Source organism: Hemitrygon akajei, chromosome 22 (genome assembly GCF_048418815.1).
Source record: "Hemitrygon akajei chromosome 22, sHemAka1.3, whole genome shotgun sequence".
Taxonomy (NCBI): Eukaryota; Metazoa; Chordata; class Chondrichthyes; order Myliobatiformes; family Dasyatidae; genus Hemitrygon; species Hemitrygon akajei.
Window position 1 is genome coordinate 56,458,017 of NC_133145.1, and position 19,718 is coordinate 56,477,734.

The 19,718-nt window shown below is 47.1% G+C and overlaps 1 protein-coding gene across 7 annotated transcripts in view; it reads right to left on the reverse strand.

Annotated features, from left to right (window-relative positions):
• Positions 1–19,718, reverse strand: part of aatkb (apoptosis-associated tyrosine kinase b) — a 321,493-nt gene that overhangs the window by 14,918 nt on the left and 286,857 nt on the right. For 6 of the 7 annotated variants that reach the window (XM_073026295.1, XM_073026298.1, XM_073026292.1 and 3 more), the window contains 4 exons: positions 17,840–17,961; positions 11,867–12,016; positions 7,300–10,624; positions 1,669–1,831 (listed from right to left, as the gene is read on the reverse strand). In XM_073026295.1, coding sequence (XP_072882396.1) covers positions 1,669–1,831; positions 7,300–10,624; positions 11,867–12,016; positions 17,840–17,961 — 3,760 coding nt within the window. The remainder of the gene's footprint in view (positions 1–1,668; positions 1,832–7,299; positions 10,625–11,866; positions 12,017–17,839; positions 17,962–19,718) is intronic. The other variant, XM_073026299.1, reaches the window with a different exon arrangement.

Sequence of the window (19,718 nt, forward strand, 5' to 3'; positions counted from 1 at the left end):
TCATGATGGGACTGGCCTTTTAGTGGTTGAGAGGTAATGAACAGTATTATGGTCCCACTGCCATGGGCAGGGGGCAGAAATCCAGGCAGTGCTGCCGCTGGTAAAGTTGCCTCCTTAGAGTACCGGAGACCTTGGGTCCAAAGCTAACCTCTCTGGGGTTGAACCTGGATGTTTAGAGATGAAGGGAGTGGGAGACAGGGGAAAGGATGTCAGAACTTTTTAATGACTCAAGTGTTTAATTTTTCTTTGATTCCCTTCGGATGCTCCAGTTTCCTGCCACGTCCCAAAAGACACACAGGTTAATTGGGAAGTGTAAATTGTCCCCGGTGTGTGGGTGACTGGTAGAATCGGGGGGGGGGGGGGGGAGTTGATCAGGATGGTGGGAGGTTAAAGAGCAGTCCTCGTAGGATTAGAGTAGATGGGTGCTTGGTGGTCAGAGCAGACTCGATGGGCTGAAGGGCCTGTTTCTGTGCTGCATGTCTGTGGAAGTCACTGCCTGTAAGAAAGGCAGAGACAAAGACCATTTTCAAGAGGAAACATTGTCTCCTAAGAGAGGGCAGCCTGCAGATGGGGCAGAAATCGTGCAAATACAAAAAAATTAATAAATGCCATGGTGCCTGAGGGTTCCCTTACAGCCCAGATTAGCAGTACAGATCTCTTAGTTAAAGGAATAATGAAGTGCTTTTCTGATGTCAAAAGAGGGGAATTTTGAGAAAACATGACTTGGAATCTAAGTTGGAATGTAAAATTCCCCACTGTCACTTGTTGTTGAGGGGGTGCCCACAGGTACTTTGAATAACTTGCTGTAAAAAGCATATTATTGTAAGTGGGTGGAACAAGAAGACAGGTTCAGATTTTCAGTCAAACGATACTTTTGTGCAGGGGAGTTGGATAATACAACTGTAAACAGAGATGTGAGAAACCATATAATATATAAAACATTATCTCTTTCTGTGCTGCAACACACACAAAATGCCAGAGGAACTCAGCAGGCCAGGGGAGTAAACAGTCAGTCTTTTGGGCCGAGACTGTTCATCAGGACAAAGCAGCGTCTCGGCCCAAAACTCTGGGTGCTTATTCTCCTCCATAGATGCTGCCTGACCTGCTGGGTGAGTTCCTCCAGCATTTTGTGTATATTGCTCAAAATTTCCAGCATCTGCAGAATATATGCCTGCGGAGCAGACATTCAAAGGTGTCCACGGTTTAGTTGGGTATTGAACCCTGTATGGTGTAGATGACCATTTTAGTCGAAATCCCCAAATTAAACACTGTATCAGACTGCCAGCACTTAGCTGGCAGAGGATGGTCGGTGATGGAGAGGGCCGAGGTTCGGGAATGAGGGCTGAGGTTCATTGTAATCTGGACGCACTGACCCCTGCGATGTGTCCCCAACTGTGTGGTTTACGAGGCGGCCTGCTAGCGCAAGATTATTACAGCACCGGCGATCTGGGTTCAATTCCTGCTGCTGTCTGTCAGGGGTTTTTATATTCTCCCCGTGGCCATGTGTGTTTCCCCCGGGTGCTCCGCTTTCCCAAAGACGTACGGGTTAATTAGTAATTGGGCAGAGAGGGCTCACTGGGCTGGAAGGGCCTGTTAACGAGCTGTTTCTCTAAATTTAAAAAACACTTCAGTGACCTTGCAATGACACACACAGACGAGGTACATTACTTTCTTCAGCGAAGCCTCTGTGTGAAGAATCACTGGATCGGTTCTGTCTCTCTGTTCCCACGGAAACACAGCAGCTCTTCTCTTGTGAGTGGTGAGGCGGGTGCTGATGAGTTGGGTCAACATCCGGAATATTCTGCTCACTTAGTTCACCTGTTGGGCTCTCCTGGAAATGAAACGTACAGGCGTTTAAATGCGTCTGTCCAAGTCAACGTATTATCGAAGTGTGTCCACTTCATCAGGTGCAGGAGTGGTCTCCTGCTGCTGTGGCCCGTCCACTTCAAGATTCAACGTGTTGTGCGTTCAGAGATTCTTTGCTGTTGTAACGCGTGGTCATTTGAGTTACTGTCGGCTTCCTGTCAGTCTGGCCATTGTTCTCATTATCGAGGTGTTTTCACCCACAGAACTGCTGCTCACTCTGATTTTTTGTTTTTCACACCATTTTCTGTAAGCTCTAGATACCATTGTGTGTGAAAATCCCAGGAGATCAGCGGTTTCTGAGATAACCAAACCACTCTCTCTGGCACCAACACTCATTCCACAGTTAAAATCACTTTTCTTCCCCATTCTGACATTTGGTCTGAACAACAACTGAACCTCTTGACCATGTCTGCATGCTTTTATGCATTGAGTTGCTGCCGCGTGATAGGTTGATTAGATATTTTCGTTAACAACCAGGTGTATAGATGTCCCTAATAAAGTGGCCACTGACTGTACATCAGATTCATTTTCCTGCAGGCGTTCATAGAAAAATAAAGAAATACAATAGAATTTATGAAAATCTATACATAAACAAGTACTGAAAAACAACCAACGTCCAAAAGACAACTAGTGTGCAAAATATATTGAAACACAAACAAAATGCTGGAGGAACTCAGCAGGTCAGGCAAACTCTATGGAGAGAAGGAAATGGTCAAAGTTTTGGGTTGAGATCTGTCATCAGGACTAGTGTGCTATTCTGGATTTCCAGCATCTGCACAATCTCTTGTGTATATGATTTGCAAAATGCTCACTATTGTTGTGGTACCAATTGTATCCCTTCTAACAACGTCTGAGGGTCCTTTCAACTGTTCATTCACCTCCACAGACATTGCCTGAATTGCTGAGTAGGTTGGATTAGTGGTTGAAGCAAGTCGAGCTATTTCACGGTTTTTGGCTCCATATCTAAGAATGGACGTGCTAGCATTAGAGAGGGTCCAGAGGAGGTTTACAAAAATGATTTCGGGAATGAAAGGTTTCATGTCTGATGAGAGTTTGTTGGCTTCTGGCCTGTAATTGCTAGAGTTTAGAAGAATTGTGGGGGGGGGGGGATCTCATTGGAACATATTGAAATGCCTAGACAGTGTGGACGTGGAGAGGATGCTTCCTATAGTAGGGGAGTCTAAGAACAGAGGGCAGACCCTCAGAATTGAAGGATTTGTTTTTTTTAGTTCTTTGGAACAGAGATGAGGAGAAATTTCTTTGGCTGGAAGGTAGTGAATTATGGAATTCATTGCCACAGATGATTGTGGAGGCCAAGCCATTGGGTATATTTAAAGTGGAGACAGAGTAGTTCCTGATTAGCAAGGGTGTCAAGGATTATGGGGAGAAGGCAGGAGAATGAGGTTGCGAGGCAAAACAAAATAGCTGTGATGGAATGGTGGAGCAGACTCGATGGGTTGAATGGCCAAATTCTGCTCCTAGTCTTGGTCTTATTTAATTGTGCAAAGGGTTAATGATAACACCGATGAGCAGGGCTAAAGGGCTCTATATCTGCACTTTTTGTTTGTTGCCTTACTAAGTCCAATTTACAAATATGAACATTTGGAGCCAATGGTGCATACTTACAACATACTGCATTAGATATTCAGTAGCCATCACTTTAACCTTGCCATTAGCGGTATGTGTAGGCAATAAATACTGCAATCAATTTAGACCACACTGAAAGTGTTAGCTCAAGTCATGTACTGAATCCTTTCGTCAATTAAATCATGAAATGGAATATGATGGCAGCACATTTGTAGATGTTACAAATAGACAACAATAATTTATTAATGCTCGTTAACAATTGTACCGATTATTTAATGCTACTCTGCCAACTCGGGATTCAAATGAGAAGACACCAAGGTTTTGTGTACTTGCTGAAACACGGAGAGAGTCACTCAAAACGTTAAACTGGATGTGGGCATCAGTCTGAGGACACAATTCATAAGATGGTTCGGTTTATGTTTGCATAGATTTAGAGAGTGAATTTGTCAGGCATTCAAAAATTCCTCTCCAAGATAGTTTCTGCACGTGTGAACCATAAGACGTTTTCACAGCAAAACCAGAGTTGAGCAAATCTATGAACACTTCGCACCAAGATAGACTTTTATTTTTGTTCTAATTGTGCTCATAAGAATTGTGTGTTTAATTTTTTTTGTGAATGCTGCTTATCTGATGCTGTCTGCCTGTGATGTTGTTCATTGTACCTGTACACACACGTACTTGTGCAGATCACAATAAACTCATCTTTACCTTTGACCCTCTGATGCGCCATTTTGCCAGATTAACCAATAATAGTGGAGATGGTGCCATAGCCTCAGCGGCCACTTTATCAGGTACACTGTGCACCTGCTCATTAATGCAAATATCTAATCCGCCAATCACGTGGCAGCAGTAACTCAATGCACAAAGGAATGTAGTTATGATCAAGAGGTTCAGTTGTTGTTCAGACAAAACATCAGAAATGGGGAGAAATGTGACCTAGGTGACTCTGACTGTGGAACGATTGTTGGTGCCAGATGGGGTGGTTTGAGTATCTCAGAAACTGCTGATCTCCTGGGATTTTCACGCACAACATTCCCTAGTGTTTACGGAGAATGGTGCAAAAATAAAACAGAAAAAAAAGACATCCGGTGAGCAGCAGTTCTGTGGATGAATAAGCCTTGTTAATGAGAGAGGTCAGAGGAGAATGGCCAGACTGGTTTAAGTCGACAGCAAGGCGACAGTAACTCAGATATCCAGACGTTACAACAGTGGTGTGCAGAAGAACACCACCGAACCTTAACGTGGATGGGCTACAGCCGCAGAAGACCACGAACATACATTCAGTGGCCGCTTTATTTAGGTACAGGAGGTACCCAATAAAATTGCTACTGAGTGTATTTCGTTCCTCCAATGGAGGCTCCAAAGGGTAGATGGACATGGAAGCAGCCAATGGAGTTTGACATGGGCAAGGTGGGAGGTAATGATTCTAAACAGCAGCAAGGTCCTTTGGGCCCAGACATCTCAACCTTCCTGAAATGCATACTAAATAACTTGAAAGATTTTGCTTCTAGGATTGTACTGGTCCTCCAGACTGCAGGAGAATGAGAAGAGATTTGATATAGGTGTACAAAATTATGAGGGATTTAGATGGGTGAACATATGCAGTCTTTTCTCCCTCGGGTTGGGTGAGACCGGAGGTTTAGTGTGAAAGTTGAAATGTTTAAGGGGAATGAGGGAAAACCTCTACACTATTTCAGATTCGGATATATTAATCACATAGAGTCGTAGAAAGGTACAGCATAGAAACACGCCCTTAGATCCAGTTAATCTGTACCAGATCATTTAAACTGCTTACTCCCATCAATCTACACCTGGACCATGGCTCTCCATACCCCTACCATCTATGTACCTGTCCAAACTTCTCTTGCATATTGAAATTGAGCTCGCATGCACCACTCGGACTGGCAGCTCATTCCACTCTCTCATGACCCTCTGAGTGAAGGAGTTTCCCCTCACATTCCCCTTAAAGTTTTCACCTTTCACCCTTCACCCATGAACTCCAGTTGTAGAAAAAGCCTGCATGTATTAACTCTATCTATACCTCTCATAATTTTGTATACTTCTATCAAATCTCCCCTCAATCTTCTACATTCCAAGGAATAAAATCCCAACCTAGTCAATCTTTCCTTATAACTCAGGTCCTCCAGTCCTGGCAACATCCTTGTAAATTTTCTCCGTACTCTTTCAAACTTGTTTACATCTTTCCTGTTTATAGGTGACCAAAACTGCCCACAATACTCTGTTAGGTCTCAATAACGTCTTGTACAACTTCAACATTACATCCCATCTCCTATACTCAACACTTTGACTTAATGAAAGCCAATGTCTTTTCTTTTTCGCCCTATGTACATTGAAACACACAGTGAAATGTATCGCACCTAACGCTGTGCTGGGGGCAGCCCACAAGTGTCGCCACACATTCCGGTGCCAATATATCACGCCCAGAGCGCTAGGCAGAACAACACAAGCAGTAACAACACCTTACTGCCCTATTGTTCTGTTTATTATTTATTTTAATGCCTGCACTGTTTTGTGCACTTCATGCAGTTCTGGGTAGGTCTGCAGTCTAGTGTAGTTTTTCTGTGTTGTTTTTTTGCGTAGCTCAGTCTAGTTTTTGTACTGTGTCATGTAACACCATGGTCCTGAAAAAATGTCTCAGTTTTACCATGTACTGTACCAGCAGTTAAGGTCGAAATGACAATAGAAATGACTTGACTTGAGGTGCAAGTGTTGAACGTGCTGCCAGCAGAAGTGGTGGATGTGGGTTTAGTTGGAACAGTTAAGAGAAGTTTGAATAGGTACTTAGTTGAGAGAAGTATGAAGGGCTGTGGTGTGAGTGCAGATAGATGGGACTAGGAAGACGAGACTGCCATGTACTAGATGGGCCAAAGGGCCTGTTTTTGTTCTGTAGTGAATTGTGACTCTATGATCCCAGCTGGAGAACTTCCTGACAGCTGCTTACCTTCTTTTCCAAGTTTGTCCCTGGTTACACGTGAAGTCATGGTGAAATGGTAGTCGGACGCAACAGCTTCTACAGGGTCAACCAAAGGTCTTTTTTTAAACACACTTCTCATGATTGCGAGACCCTGCTGGACATTAAGGACTTAAAGAACTGCAGGTCCGCCCCAGCAGCGAGTCGCTCGTTGGTGGAGAAACTGAAGGAGCTGGACTTGCTGTGGACCGTGATGCTGCCTGGGTTGGCGACATGTCAAAGTGGGTACAGTCTAACAGCAAGTAATCATCAGTCTCTTGTGATCACAAGACTCTGTTGGACATTGGTGGTGTGGAACGCTGTAAGTCCAATTCATTGGTTTATTTGTGAACGGCAGGGAGCCATGTGGCCTTGGTTGTAGTGGGACTGGACCTCAAGCTGTGGTGTTGCCTGTTTGTAGCTGAACAGTGGGTGTGGGAGTCGGGCACTCCCCTGGTGTGCCAGAGGGAGTGCGATGTGGTGTCCTTGCCAGAGTTAGTGCTGCCCTCTAGTGTTCACTCAGCAGAAGACTAGATGTATTGTGTTTGATAGCAGACTGCTGTAATGTTTATGGATTCAGGGACTTTTTTGTGTGACTATATTCTATGCTATCTTATATGTGCTATATGTGTCTTGTGCTGTGTATGATTGTTGGTACTGTGTTTTGCACTTTGGCCCTGGAGGAACGAGGTGTCGTTTGGCTGTATTCATGGATGATTGAATGACAATTAGACTTAATATGCTTCTAATCCCTTCCTCAGCATATGTATAATATACACAAGGATTCTCAGAGCCTAGCACATAGTCTAACCTATGATCTGAGCTGGTGATTCAGCTAATCGAGTAAAAACAAATATGGTTATGACCTGTCTTACCTGATCAAAAAGATAGACCGTGACATCATCATAGAACGAGACGGCCTTTTTCTTCCTCTCCAGGTCCTCGCAGAAGCTCTCACACATCAGGTTAGGTAACTTCAACAGGCTGCGTAGGTTCTTGCCATCGTCCTTCTCTGTGACGACGATGGGAACGGTGGGCGTGTCTTCCTCACTCTCTTCACTGTGCTCCTGAATGTTGTAGATGCCGAGTTCCTCGTCCGAGTCATCGCTCTCGTCCTCGTCTTCATCTTCCTCATCCCCTTCCTCGCCGATGAAGGCCGGCCGAGGGTCCTTGTTGAGGGTGAGGGAGGGCAGCTCCAACGACAGCTGTACCGACTGGATCTTGGGGACAATGCAACTCTCCAGCTTCTCTTCCACATTCAAGGAATAGGGCTGGAACTTCCTTATCCCAATGTCTGTGCAATGAAGCCCAACCGTCTCACTGCCTTGCTCAGAGATCTGTTCTTCCAGTATTAATTCTGTGCCATCAAAGATACAGCCAGAAGGTTTGTGAAGGCATTGCTTCTTGGGTAAAGACACCTGCTTGTTTAAGCCCAGACTTTCCAAACTACAGCTAGTTTGTAGTAACCCATCTTTGCTCTCTGAACTGAAGCATGCTCCCTCTTCAAACATCTGCCTACAAACCAAATAGTCTGCCTTAACTGTCTCTGTGTCATTCCCAATTTCTGAGCCCTGATGGTGAAACCCCTTGTTTATTTCTGGGACAGATAAGCATAACACTTGCCCATTTGGGTCTGTACTTGTGCAACAGTTCAGCTCATTGATTATAGGGCCTGTGGACTTCTCAGCTAGAACAGAGGCCTCCTCGGGGTCTGTGGGTTCTACTGAAAGGCTGTCCTGAAAACTCTGAATCAAACTGCATTTGTCCACCAGCCCAGCAGTGTCTCGCTGACCCTCCCCTGGCTCGAGGACAGCATAACTGTGCTGTGAGGAGCTCAAAGGTATCTGGTGTGTCTGTGGAACAGAAATGCTTGCTGGATGCTCCCCATTTAGTCCAATGAGGTCAATCCCATCCTTCTCCAAATCCAGTGTCTGATATTTTTCCGACTCGGTGTCATAATCTGAGAAATAGGCAGAATCCCTGTAGGAGTTCTTCTCCTCAAGGGACGGCACTTCGAACTCCTCCGCAATCTCACTGCCCCCCTTCACCTCAGCAACGCCGTTGGACTTGGTTACTTTACTGAAGACCTCGGGCTCCTTCTGCTCAACGGGCTCCTTCAGAACGAATTCCGGAGACTCGAAGTTCTCAGTGTCGTAACCGCTGTCGGCAGCCTTGGGCTGCAGTGAGGCATAGTGCGAGGTGGGACTGGACATGTCACAGGAGCTGGTCGTGGACGGGATGTCGAGCGACTCCAGTGAGTCGGGCGTCCCCACCAGCTTCTGGAGAGGCTTGTGGGTCACCACCAGGTCATTGTTTTCACTGTCCTGGGCCAAGTCCGTAAATATTCCCGACGTAACGTCCGTCTCCTCGTCATCGTCGTCACTGCACGCGTCCGTTTCGGCGCAGCTCATGCTGGAGGTGGTCTTCATGGGGGAGCTGTCGGGATCTCTGGGAAGGAGCTGGTCACTTCTGTCAGATGTTTCGGACAGGGTACTGGAGCTGAGGTCCGTTACTGCAATTTCCACCTGGTGGACGTCATTAGGGACTGGCACTTCCAAACGATCGTGCCCTAGTTCAACCTCTAGCTGGTCTGGACTGTGACTCTTCTCTTCTCGCTGATGGGTGGAGACCCCGATATCCACGTGCCGCGTGGGTGGCTGGGCCCCACCCGGGTCGCTCTGCTCCCGGCTACCGCCGCAGTTCTTCACTATCACCCCCAGCAAAGGGTCCACGAACTCCTCACTCCCTGAAATGTGCACTCTGTCAGGGCAAAGGGTCCCACTTTTCTGCAGCTCAGACTCCGAGAGGGAGTGTCTCATGCCTGCTACCTCCTCTCTGTGCACTGACTTCAAGTTGGACTCCCCATTCTCCGTCAGTGGTTTGGACGGGTGAGAGAACGAGAGAGGGGGCATAGTTCCCAGTCTTGGCAGATCGATTTCTGAAAACCCCGCTTGGACCTTTCCACCAAATAAACCGGAAACTTTGCTCTCCTGTTCCAACGGTTGTTCCACTAAATCCACTCCAAGTCCACTGCAAAATTCCTCTGTGGTTCTGTCAGAGGCCAGGTGGATTTCTCCTTCTGCCACCGACGTACTGACCGTTCTGAATGGCGGTAAGTCTGTTTGCCAGGGGTCGGACATTGCAAGGGTCCTAGCACCGTCCAGCCCAGCCTCCAAGTGTGAGCTTGTGCTCTCCGGGTACATCCCGCCTTCCACCCCGGCTGTTTCATCCATCTCGTCGCAGGGAAGGGCGAGCAGAGGCCTGGATTCCCCGAAGGAAGAGGTCACTAACGGGGACATTCCCAGAGGATCCATGCCGTCGCTCACTCCCGAATTTTCTGCTTTCCAGTTGTCCTCACTTTCAGGGCAGTCTGCCAGCAAGTACTGGTTGGCGCCATCGGCTGCAAAGTGCTCATAGTATCCCTCGCTCTTACTCCTGCTGTAATATTGCTCGCTGCCCCAGGAGTCCTGGGTGGCCGGAGGTCCCTGACCCAGAAGGGGCTCCATGGTCAAGGATATGGTGGGGCTGTTGTCCGTGGTCTCCCCGCTGCGTGAGCCTTGCCAAGGTGGCGACTCCACCTGCGGGCTCGGTTCATACTCGGGGCTGTAGCTGCACATGGTGTAGTCCAGGTCCATGTTACACTCGCTGGGCTCCTCGATCCGGATGTAATACTCCCCGGCCACGGATGGGCTGTGCGCGCTGATAACTGGGACCACACCCGGAGGTTGGAGGCTCTGCGGCAGGCTACACTGCTGCTTGGACTCGTAGAAGGAGTTGGAGGAGACGGGGGACACGCTGAGGCTGAGGCGCCCCGAGGTGCTGCTGGGGAAGTAGATCTCCTGATACTGGGAGCTGCTGCTGTGGGCCAGGCCCACAGGAGAGGGCTGGAAATTGTCCATCTGCTTGTGGTCCCACTTGTACTCGAAGTTCAGGCCCTGGCTGGTCTCGGTTACGGTCAGCACATCGTCCACCTCAGTGTGGAAGCTGTCCGTCCCAAACTGCTCCAGGAGGGGGAAGGAGGAGACTTCGGCCTTGTGAGTGGAGCTGGAACCGCTGGGCTTCATGGCGTTCCAGCGCTTCTCAAACTCCTCTTCCGCGTCACTGGATGCCTTGGCGCAGAGGTAACTGAGGAGTAGGTGGACCTCGTCTGCCGTGGGTCTCTGCTCTGGCTGTAGCCAACAAAACTGCATCACCTCGTACCTGCAACCAGATAAAAAGATGACGTCATGGTACTGTGACAGGGAGAGGAGCGAAGAGCTCGGCAAACTCGGCAGAGTGCGGTTCCCATGGAAACATCACTTGGAAATGACAGAGTTGTCCAAATTATTGATTGGAACACATTCTAGTTTTCTTCGCTTCATTCACAGTCTAGGCAGACAAAAAGATATAGGAGCAGAATAGGGCCATTGAGTTTGCTGGGCCATTCAGTCATGGCCGATTATTTTGGTCGTCAACCCTAATCTCCTCGTAACCCTTAACCCCTTTACCCATCAAGAAGCTATCAATCTCTGACTAAAATACACCCAGTGACTTGGCCTCCACAGCTTCCTGTGCTGAAGAATTCCACAGATTCACCACCATTTGGCTAAAGAAATTCCTTCCCTTCTCAGTTCTAAAGGGACGTCCCTTTATCCTGAGTCTGTGACCTTGGATCCTAGACTCTCCCACGATTAATCTGTGGAACTGATTGCCACAGATTGCTGTGGAGGCCTAGTCATTGAGTATATTTAAAGCGGAGGCTGACAGGTTCTTGATTAGTAAGGATGTCAAACGTTACAGGGAGAAGGCAGGAGAATGGGTAAATAAATCAGCCATGATAGAATGGCAGAGCAAACTCGAAGGGCAGAATGGCCTAATTCTGCTCCCATGTTTCATGGTCTCTTGGAAACCTCCTCTCCACGTCCTCTCTATCCAGGCCTTACAACACCCGTAGATTCAATGAGGATCCCCCCCTTTTGACTTAACAAAATACATTTTTGTTACAGCATAATACACATGATACTGACGGCCCATCAAACCTGCCCCACAATTCCTTACGAACACTGCCACTTCGCCATAACTCTCAATCCAATACTTCTCCTGCTGTGTAGAGAAACAGCACAGTAACAGACCCTTCCAGCCCAATGAACTCACACGTCCGATTACACCCACGTGACAATTTAACCCACCCACCCGCACGTCTTTGGAACGTGGGAGGAAACTGGAGCACCTAAATCTCACATGGTCACGGGGAGAACGTACAATCTCCTTGCAGACAGCAGAGGGAATTGAACCCAGGTTGCTGGTGCTGTAAAGCGTTATGCTCACCTTGCCTTCCCCTCTGATATGTCTTAGTTTCTCTGGGGGAGATGATTTCAGTGATTCCACCCTCCACAAAAAGCAATTCTATGTTAAATGACTGACCCCCTCCCCCCCACCCCATAACTCTGAAGAGAGACATACCATCGGTCAACCAGTGGCAGGTTCAGCAGTGGCTTCGGTAGTTTCAGCTGCTGCTCTTTGATGGCATAGGTGAGCACCTCTTTATCCGAACACTGGTGGTAGGGCTGCTTTCCGAACTCGAACAGCTCCCATAATGTCACGCCCAGGGACCTGTCAGAAAGAACATCGGTCAGTGGGAGCAAGTCAAAGGCAGATTGCCATTACAAACCTTTAGTCTTAACAAATCCTTAAAAACGTGGTCACCAGAGATTCGGGAAACATGGAAAACACACTAAAGTGCTGGATAAACTCAGCAGGCCAACCAGCCTGGATGTTGACAGCAACAATTTCTGTTTGAGGAAATTTGAGGATTGTTAATACCCTAGAAGAATTATAGAAGAAATAATTAATGTATATAAAGTTAGACCGTAAGACGTAGGACCAGAATTAAACCATTTGGCTCATTGAGTCTGTTCCACCATGCCATCAGGGATGATTTGTTATCCCTCTCAACTCCATTCTCCTACTTTCCCCCCCATAACTGTTGACGCCCTTACTAATCAAGTACCTATCAACCTCCACTTTAAATATACCAAAAGAACTGGCCTCCACAGCCACCTGTGGCAAAGAATTCAACAGATTCACCACCCTCCGGCTAAAGAAATCCTTCCTCGTATCCCATCTAAAGGGACCTCCCTCTACTCTTGGTCCTAAAATCACCCGCTATAGCAAGCACTCTCTCCACATCCACACTATCTCGGCCTTTCGATATTTGATAGGTTTCAGTGAGATACCCCTCGCTCTACTAAACTCCAGCGAGTACAGACCCAGAGCCATCAAACGTTCCTCATAAGTCCTTTCATTCCTGGTGAATGAATTCCTCCATTCTCGTGAACCTCCTCCGACAGCAGCACATCCTTTCTTAGACCTCCAAGTGTGGTCTGACCCATGTCTTATAAAGCCTCAGCTTTACTGGGTAAGTGCTCTAAAGGGTACAAAGACACAGATGGCTGAAAGGTGCGGAGATTAGAGCTCACTGGTCAAAGAACCAGACAGGATCTTCTCCCCAGCAGAGAAAGGCTAGAAGACGCAGAAGCCCTCACTGCTTTTAAATATTATCTGGAAGAGCTTCTGATGTATCGGAGTATTAGACGTGAAGTGGGCTTTGTTTAAGCAGTTTTCCTTTTTTTTGCTAGCCAACGTTAACACACCGTACTCCCCCTTCACCCCCCCACCACTCTCCACAGGGATCACTCTCTGTGTGACTCCCTTGTACACACGCCCCTCTTCACTGATCTCCCTCCTGAAACTTATCCCTGCCAGCGTGACAAGCGCTACACCTCCTCCCTCACCTCTAACAAGGCCCCAAACAGTCCTTCCAGGTGAGGCAACACCTCACCTGCAAGCCTACCGGGGTCATCTACTGTATCCGGTGCTTCCAGTGCGGCCTCCTCTACCTTAGTGAGACTCGATGTAGATTGGGGGGGGGGGGGGGGGGCGGCTTTGTAGGGCACCTTGACTTCATCCGCAACCACCATCCGTGTGAGTGGGTGGAAAAGGGGTCTTCATCTGTTCTGTTGTTGCTGCTGCTTGTGCTGTTCGGCTGAACAGGGTGCTCACGTTACGTTGGCGCTGGAATGTGTGGCGACATTTGCCGGCTGCCCCCAGCGCATCCACAGGTTGTTAACGCAAATTATGCATTTCACTGTATGTTTCAAAGTACATGCGATAGATAATTGACCCTAATAGGAGAATGGTTCCTAAAGCTTATCTAGGAGAAGGAACACTCCGATCTCAAACCTCTCCTGCCTTTTGGCTATACCCACTCATGGGGAAGGCTTCAGGAGAAACCCCGAGGGGAAAAATCGGGAGCTGGAGTCCCCAGGGCAGTCCTACGTTGAGTTCAACGCTGACTGGCAACTCCTGTGATGCCGCTGGTGCCAAACGGAGTCGGCCTCCGCTGCTCTTTTGGATTCATCAGCTTCGTGGAGAGGGGGATCCTGCTTGCTCTCCAAATCGTACTGCCCTGGCTTGTATATTACGTGGACAGTAGCATTCACAATCAACCCAGACCAGTGGAGGACCTCACAGGGAGAATGAACTAGGATACATGTAAAATTAGTATAAATGGATGTTAGTGCAGTGACATAGTTTTGCTGGGCTGGAAGTGTGCTGTTATGACTACAAGCCATTGACAAATTTGTTGGAAAATCTACCAGAGGCTGGGCAGGTATTTTACGACCTCCTTATTAAACGTGTCATCCTTTTGAGAGTTTGTTAACAAATCGCAATCATCTGGTGTCAGGTCACCATAAGCTGTGTGGAGACTCTGCTGATGCTGGAAATCCAGAGCAACACACACAAGATGCTGGAGGAACTCTGCAGGTCAGGCAGCATCTATGGAGATGAATAACAGTCAATGTTTCAGGTGAAGACCCTTCATTGGGACTGGAAAGGAAGGGAGAAGGCATCAGACTAAAAAGGTGGAGGGGGGGAGGGATTGAGGGTAGCTAGAAGGTGATAGGTGAGGCCAATCGGTGGGAAAGGTAAAGGGGTGGCGAGGAAGGAATCTGATAGGAGAGTGGACCATGGAAGAAAGGGAAGAATGAGGGCCACCAGGGAGAGGCGATAGGCAGGTGAGAAGAAGAGCAAAGAGGCCAGAGTGGGGAATAGAAGAAGAGGGAAGGGGAGGAAGAAATAATTTTACTGGAAGGAGTTTCTCCTTTGTGTATCACAAACCCAAGAAAATCTGCAAATGCTGGAAATCCAAAGCAACACACACAAAATACTGGAGAACCTCCATTAGTGTCTCGGCCCGAAACACTGACTGTTTATTCTTTTCCATAGATGCTGCCTGGCCTGCTGAGTTCCTCCAGCATTTTGTGTGTGTTGCTTCTCCTTTACGTGCCTTATTCAGTAAGGGTTGTTTGACTGGCGAAAATAATGCAGACTGAAAGACTGAATCATTGATTGTGGAGGTTGACAAATGGAGTTAGTCAGTAATGACTAACTGCGCTCTGCAATTTAGGTTTCAGAATTAAAGCGAAGCAATTAAATTACACTAGACATTTGCTGCAATCATGGCAAATGGCCAAGTGGTGGACGTACAAATCAGACTACAAGATGACTAGCATTTATCACAGCGGATAATTTGTGCAGAATTCAGCTTGTGCATTTGGAAATGCCAATCATAGTTTAAAGAAATTGCTTTGAGACTCGAGAGAATGTGAAGATTATCCCATCCACAGCATTATTCCTGAAGTTAGCTCCTACAGACTCAACAGAGAGCCCTCCCCTCGCTGAGTCTGAAGGTTGTGGGGTCAAATCCCACTTCGAAGACTACAGCACAGAGAACACAGACCACAGAGTACATACAGAGTGTGAGCAGTTGCAATTCCTGTTAGAATACCTGAAGGAGCTGCTCCTCAAATTCTAGCTGCACTTCAGACCCACACTCCTGGTCTACGGTTACCTAGTACGGGTGCAGGTGGCTCGGGGGATCTACTGGTGGGCTGCTCCAGGGCCTGGCCGAGATAGCCATCCATGGGTGCAGGCAGCATGGAGTCGAGGGCTCTCTCCGAGCCGACTGCCTACCCCTCTTCTGGGATTATGCTTCTGTCTGGGTGTCCTTAGAGCATGCTATCTGAATGGGTATAGTGGGTGACTTCTGATGACAGTGGCCACCCCCCCCCCCCTCAGGAAACTGAGTGTTTTGTAGACTAGAGTAGCCATATTTTAATTTGAAATTGTTTGCAGTATTGTAACCCACTGCTCACTGAACGCATTTTGTGTTTGAATAAACTTTTGCATGTTTGTACGTTCTCTCCGTGACCGTGTGGGTTTCCTCCGGGTGCTCCGGTTTCCTCCCACAGTCCAAACACATACAGGTTAGGGTCAGTGAGTTGTGGGCATGCTATGTCAGCACCAGGAGCATGACGACCCTTGCACGCTGCCCTGCACAATCCTCTCTGCTTTGTTCTGATGCAAAAGACACATTTAACTGTATGTTTCCATGTACATGTGACAAATAAAGCTAATTTTCTTTAAGGTTTAAGAATAGTGCATCATAGTACAGATTCTTTGGCTCACAATGTTGTGCCAACCTTTTAACCTACTCCAAGATTAATCTAACCCTTCCCTCCTACATTGCCCCCTCCCTTTTTCTTTCATTTATGTGCCTAAGAGTCTCTTCAATATCCCTAATGATCTGCTCCTACAACCACCTCTAGTAGCACGTTCCACCCACTCACCACTCTCTGTGCAAAAAAAAAACTACCTCTGATATACCACCTATACCTTCCTTCAACTACCTTAAATTTATGCCCCCTCATATTAGCCATTTCTGCCCTGGGGAAAAGTCCCTGGCTGTCCACTCTATATTTCTTTTCATCATCTTTGCACCTCTATCAAATCACCACCTTCACTCCAAAGAGAATAGCCCTAGCTCGTTTTCTCATAAGACATGCTCTCTAATCCAGTTAGCATCCTGGTCAATCTCCTCTGCACCCTCTGTAAAACTTCCGCATCCCACATGACTGAGGCCACTGGCTCGTGGAGGGAGTCCTACCGTGCCAGAGCTGCCGTCTTTTGGAAAAGACATTAACCAAGGACCAGGCTGCCTTACCACGGTGCAAAAGAGCCTATGGGTATAGCTTGTATCATGGCGCGCTCACAAAGGACCGGACCCAGCTGCAGAAGAATGGCAAGATCACCAGGAAAAGATGGAAACGAGGAGAAACATTGCAACCAGAGCCTCGAAGGAGTGACTGAGGATCACCGTGAGAATTCATCCTCTCCAACACAATGACCCCACTCAGGCTTTGAATGAGAGTCGTCTTCAAATGATCAGAGAATGCCGGAAACACGTGCCAGCCTCAATTAACCTAACAACAACACAAGGGCTTAGCTATCTAGTTAAGATATTGATGAGAACCCGAGAAGCTCAATGCTCTATTGCAAGCCACAGGGCTCGTGACATCTTGAGGAATAGCAAGGGCCTTATCAAAGCCTTTACCCCTCACTTGACACATCCCAACTCAGATTACCTAGCCATTAATACATTGCTCTTTGTGGAAAGCATTAACTGCTAACCGCTGTCTGCTCTGAGGAGTATTTCCAGTGTTTACTGGACTAACCCTGGAGGGGACATGGAAGGCGCTATAGAAATGCAGGACTTCATTTAGAGGCACTTTGAACTTTCTGAATTTTGGCAGTTGGTGTAAATTCCCTTAACATTATACTCGGCCTAACCACTTTGCGTGTTATGGGCTGGAGTCAAGATGTAAGAAAATTAACATGTCGATTTTTGTGATGACAACCAGTGAAAATTCCATGACTAATAAACACTCATTGACAAGCAATGTCGAAAACCGTTTATTGGATCATCTGCCACTTTGCTACTTTGAATATCTTGTGTTGCGTAACTGGCTGTCTTGACCACAGTGGGGAGTTCTTTGTTCAGCCTCTGAAGCATAAGAGTCATAGAGCGCCACAGCACAGAAACAGGAACTTCAGCCCATCTAGTCTGTACCAAACTGTTACTCTGCCTAGTCCCATTGACCTACTCCTGGACCATAGCCCTCCACACACCTCCCAGATGTTGCAATCGAACCTGCATCTACTGTTTCCACTGGCAACTCATTCCACACTTGCACCTCCCTCTGAGTGAAGAAGTTCCCACTCAGGTTCCCTTTAAATATTTCACTTTTCACCATGGCCTCTTGTTCTAGTCTCACCCAACTTCGGTGAAAAGAGCCTGTTTCCACTTGCCCTCTCAATACCCCTCATAGCCTAAACATTGATATCCCATTGAATTCAAATAGATCGACACCTTCATCACATCTGCTCAGCTTCGCTCAGATTTGGGAATAAGGCACTGGCACCTCCTCCACCTGGGAGAAGAATGGAGTTTTTCAGAAATACATCCATGCACAGTTTTCCGATATCTGTCTGCAGTCAGTACGCAGGACAGTGCAATTCTCACCGCTTGCTCACCAGATATTACTAATCTTGGTTTGATGCACCACCAGCAGGTTGCCATGAACTTCGTCGATGAGCTCGGGTGCAATCCAGCGCAGTGGAATCCAGTGCTGGTCAGGGGTTACCAAGTAATCTTTCTGCCGAAAGAAAACAGCAGAAATACAACAGTCTCACCATTCAGCTCCAAGAATCAAAAATCACCACAGAGACATTCATTTGGAACAACAGCAGCTTTCAATTAAACATTAGTCACTAAACTTACTTCCTTTGGAGTTTTTACACTCCACTTGGTAATTCAGAGACTGGGGATTTGCTAATTGTTTATTACAGATCTCAATAACACAGAGTAGTGGGTGTGTGGAGCATGGTGCTGGTGGTGCTGATAGAGGCTGATACATTAGGGAAGTTTAGGAGTCTCTTAGACAGGTACATGGAGGGCTATGGGGGAGAGAAGGGATAGATTGATCTCGCAGTGGGTTAAAGGGTTACCGCAACATCCTGGGCTTAAGGGCGTATACAGTGATATACTGTTCCATGTTTTGAGATGTGGCCACAGAATCACACCAGGAATAACTGCTGTCTTGAGTTTTCTTTGTCAGTGTCTAAATCCAGCTCAAGGAACTGAGGGATTTTGGGAGGTCAGGAGAATGAAGGTGAGGTTAAAGGTTGATCCTACTAGATGTTGGCGTAGATGTAAAGGCCTGACTGAACCATTCTCGCTTCCGTTCCATGTATTAAATCCTGCTTTAGATTTTTGCACAGATTTTGTCTCAGTTTGCTTCTTCCTCTCTTTCAACTTTCTGATCATCCTTTCCATTCACCTGAATAAAAGTGCGACAACAGCCCTGTGACATCTACCTCGACGCTGGCCGTCTTTCCACAGACAGGAAGGCTGGAGATTTTGTTGGCGGGGGGCTGCCTGGCGGTTGCTGGGGTCGCAAGGGGCATAGATAACGTAAATGGCAACGGTAGTGTAGCGGCTTCCTGTAAAGAACATGTATGTTCTCCCGTGGCCACATGGTTTTCCTCTGGGTGCTCCAGTTTCCTCACACATTCCAAAGATGTATGGGTTAGGCTTAGTATGTCGTGTGCTGGCATTGTTTGTGCTGGAGGCATGGTGACACTTGTGGGCTGCCCGCAGCGTGCCCTCGACTCAAATGGCACATTTCACTCTATGTTTCGATGTACATCAGACAAATAAAGCTAATCTTTAATCTATAAACTCTATCCTAGGATTGAGCAGTCTAAAATTAGAAGGCATTTAAGATGACAGGAGAAAAATTTTAAAGGGCTCTGAGAGCAACATTTTTTCACAGGTGCGGGTGGGTGTATGGAAGCTACAGATGCAGATACTTGTGTAAAAGACATGGATAAACAAATGCCTATAGAGAAATGGGCAAAATGTAGATAAAAACAATGAGCTCAGGTGGACATCTTGGTTGGCATTGATGGGTTGGGCCAAGGGGACTGTTTCTCTCTGACTTTTTGATAGAACTTCCCAGGATTCGATTTCCCCTGGTGCAGGCTGTTAGCTTTCTGGGACGGACACCACCAGTCTAATCTACTAACACACTCAAGATGTATGATGATATAAGACATAGGAGCAGAATTAGGCCATTTGGTCCATTGAGTCTGTTCCGCCATTCAGTCATGGCTGACTTATTTTCCTTCTCAAACCCATTCTCCTGCTCTCTCCCTGTAACTGTTCATGTTCCTTACCAACAAAATCTCCAGCCTTCCTTTCTGGATCAAGATACCCATCAATGACGAACCTATCAACCTCCATTTTAAATATATCCAATGTCTTGGCCTGCACAGCCGTCTGTGGCAATGAATTTCATAGAATTACCTCCCTCTGGCATAAAGAATCCCTCTTCATCTCAACTCTAAAGGG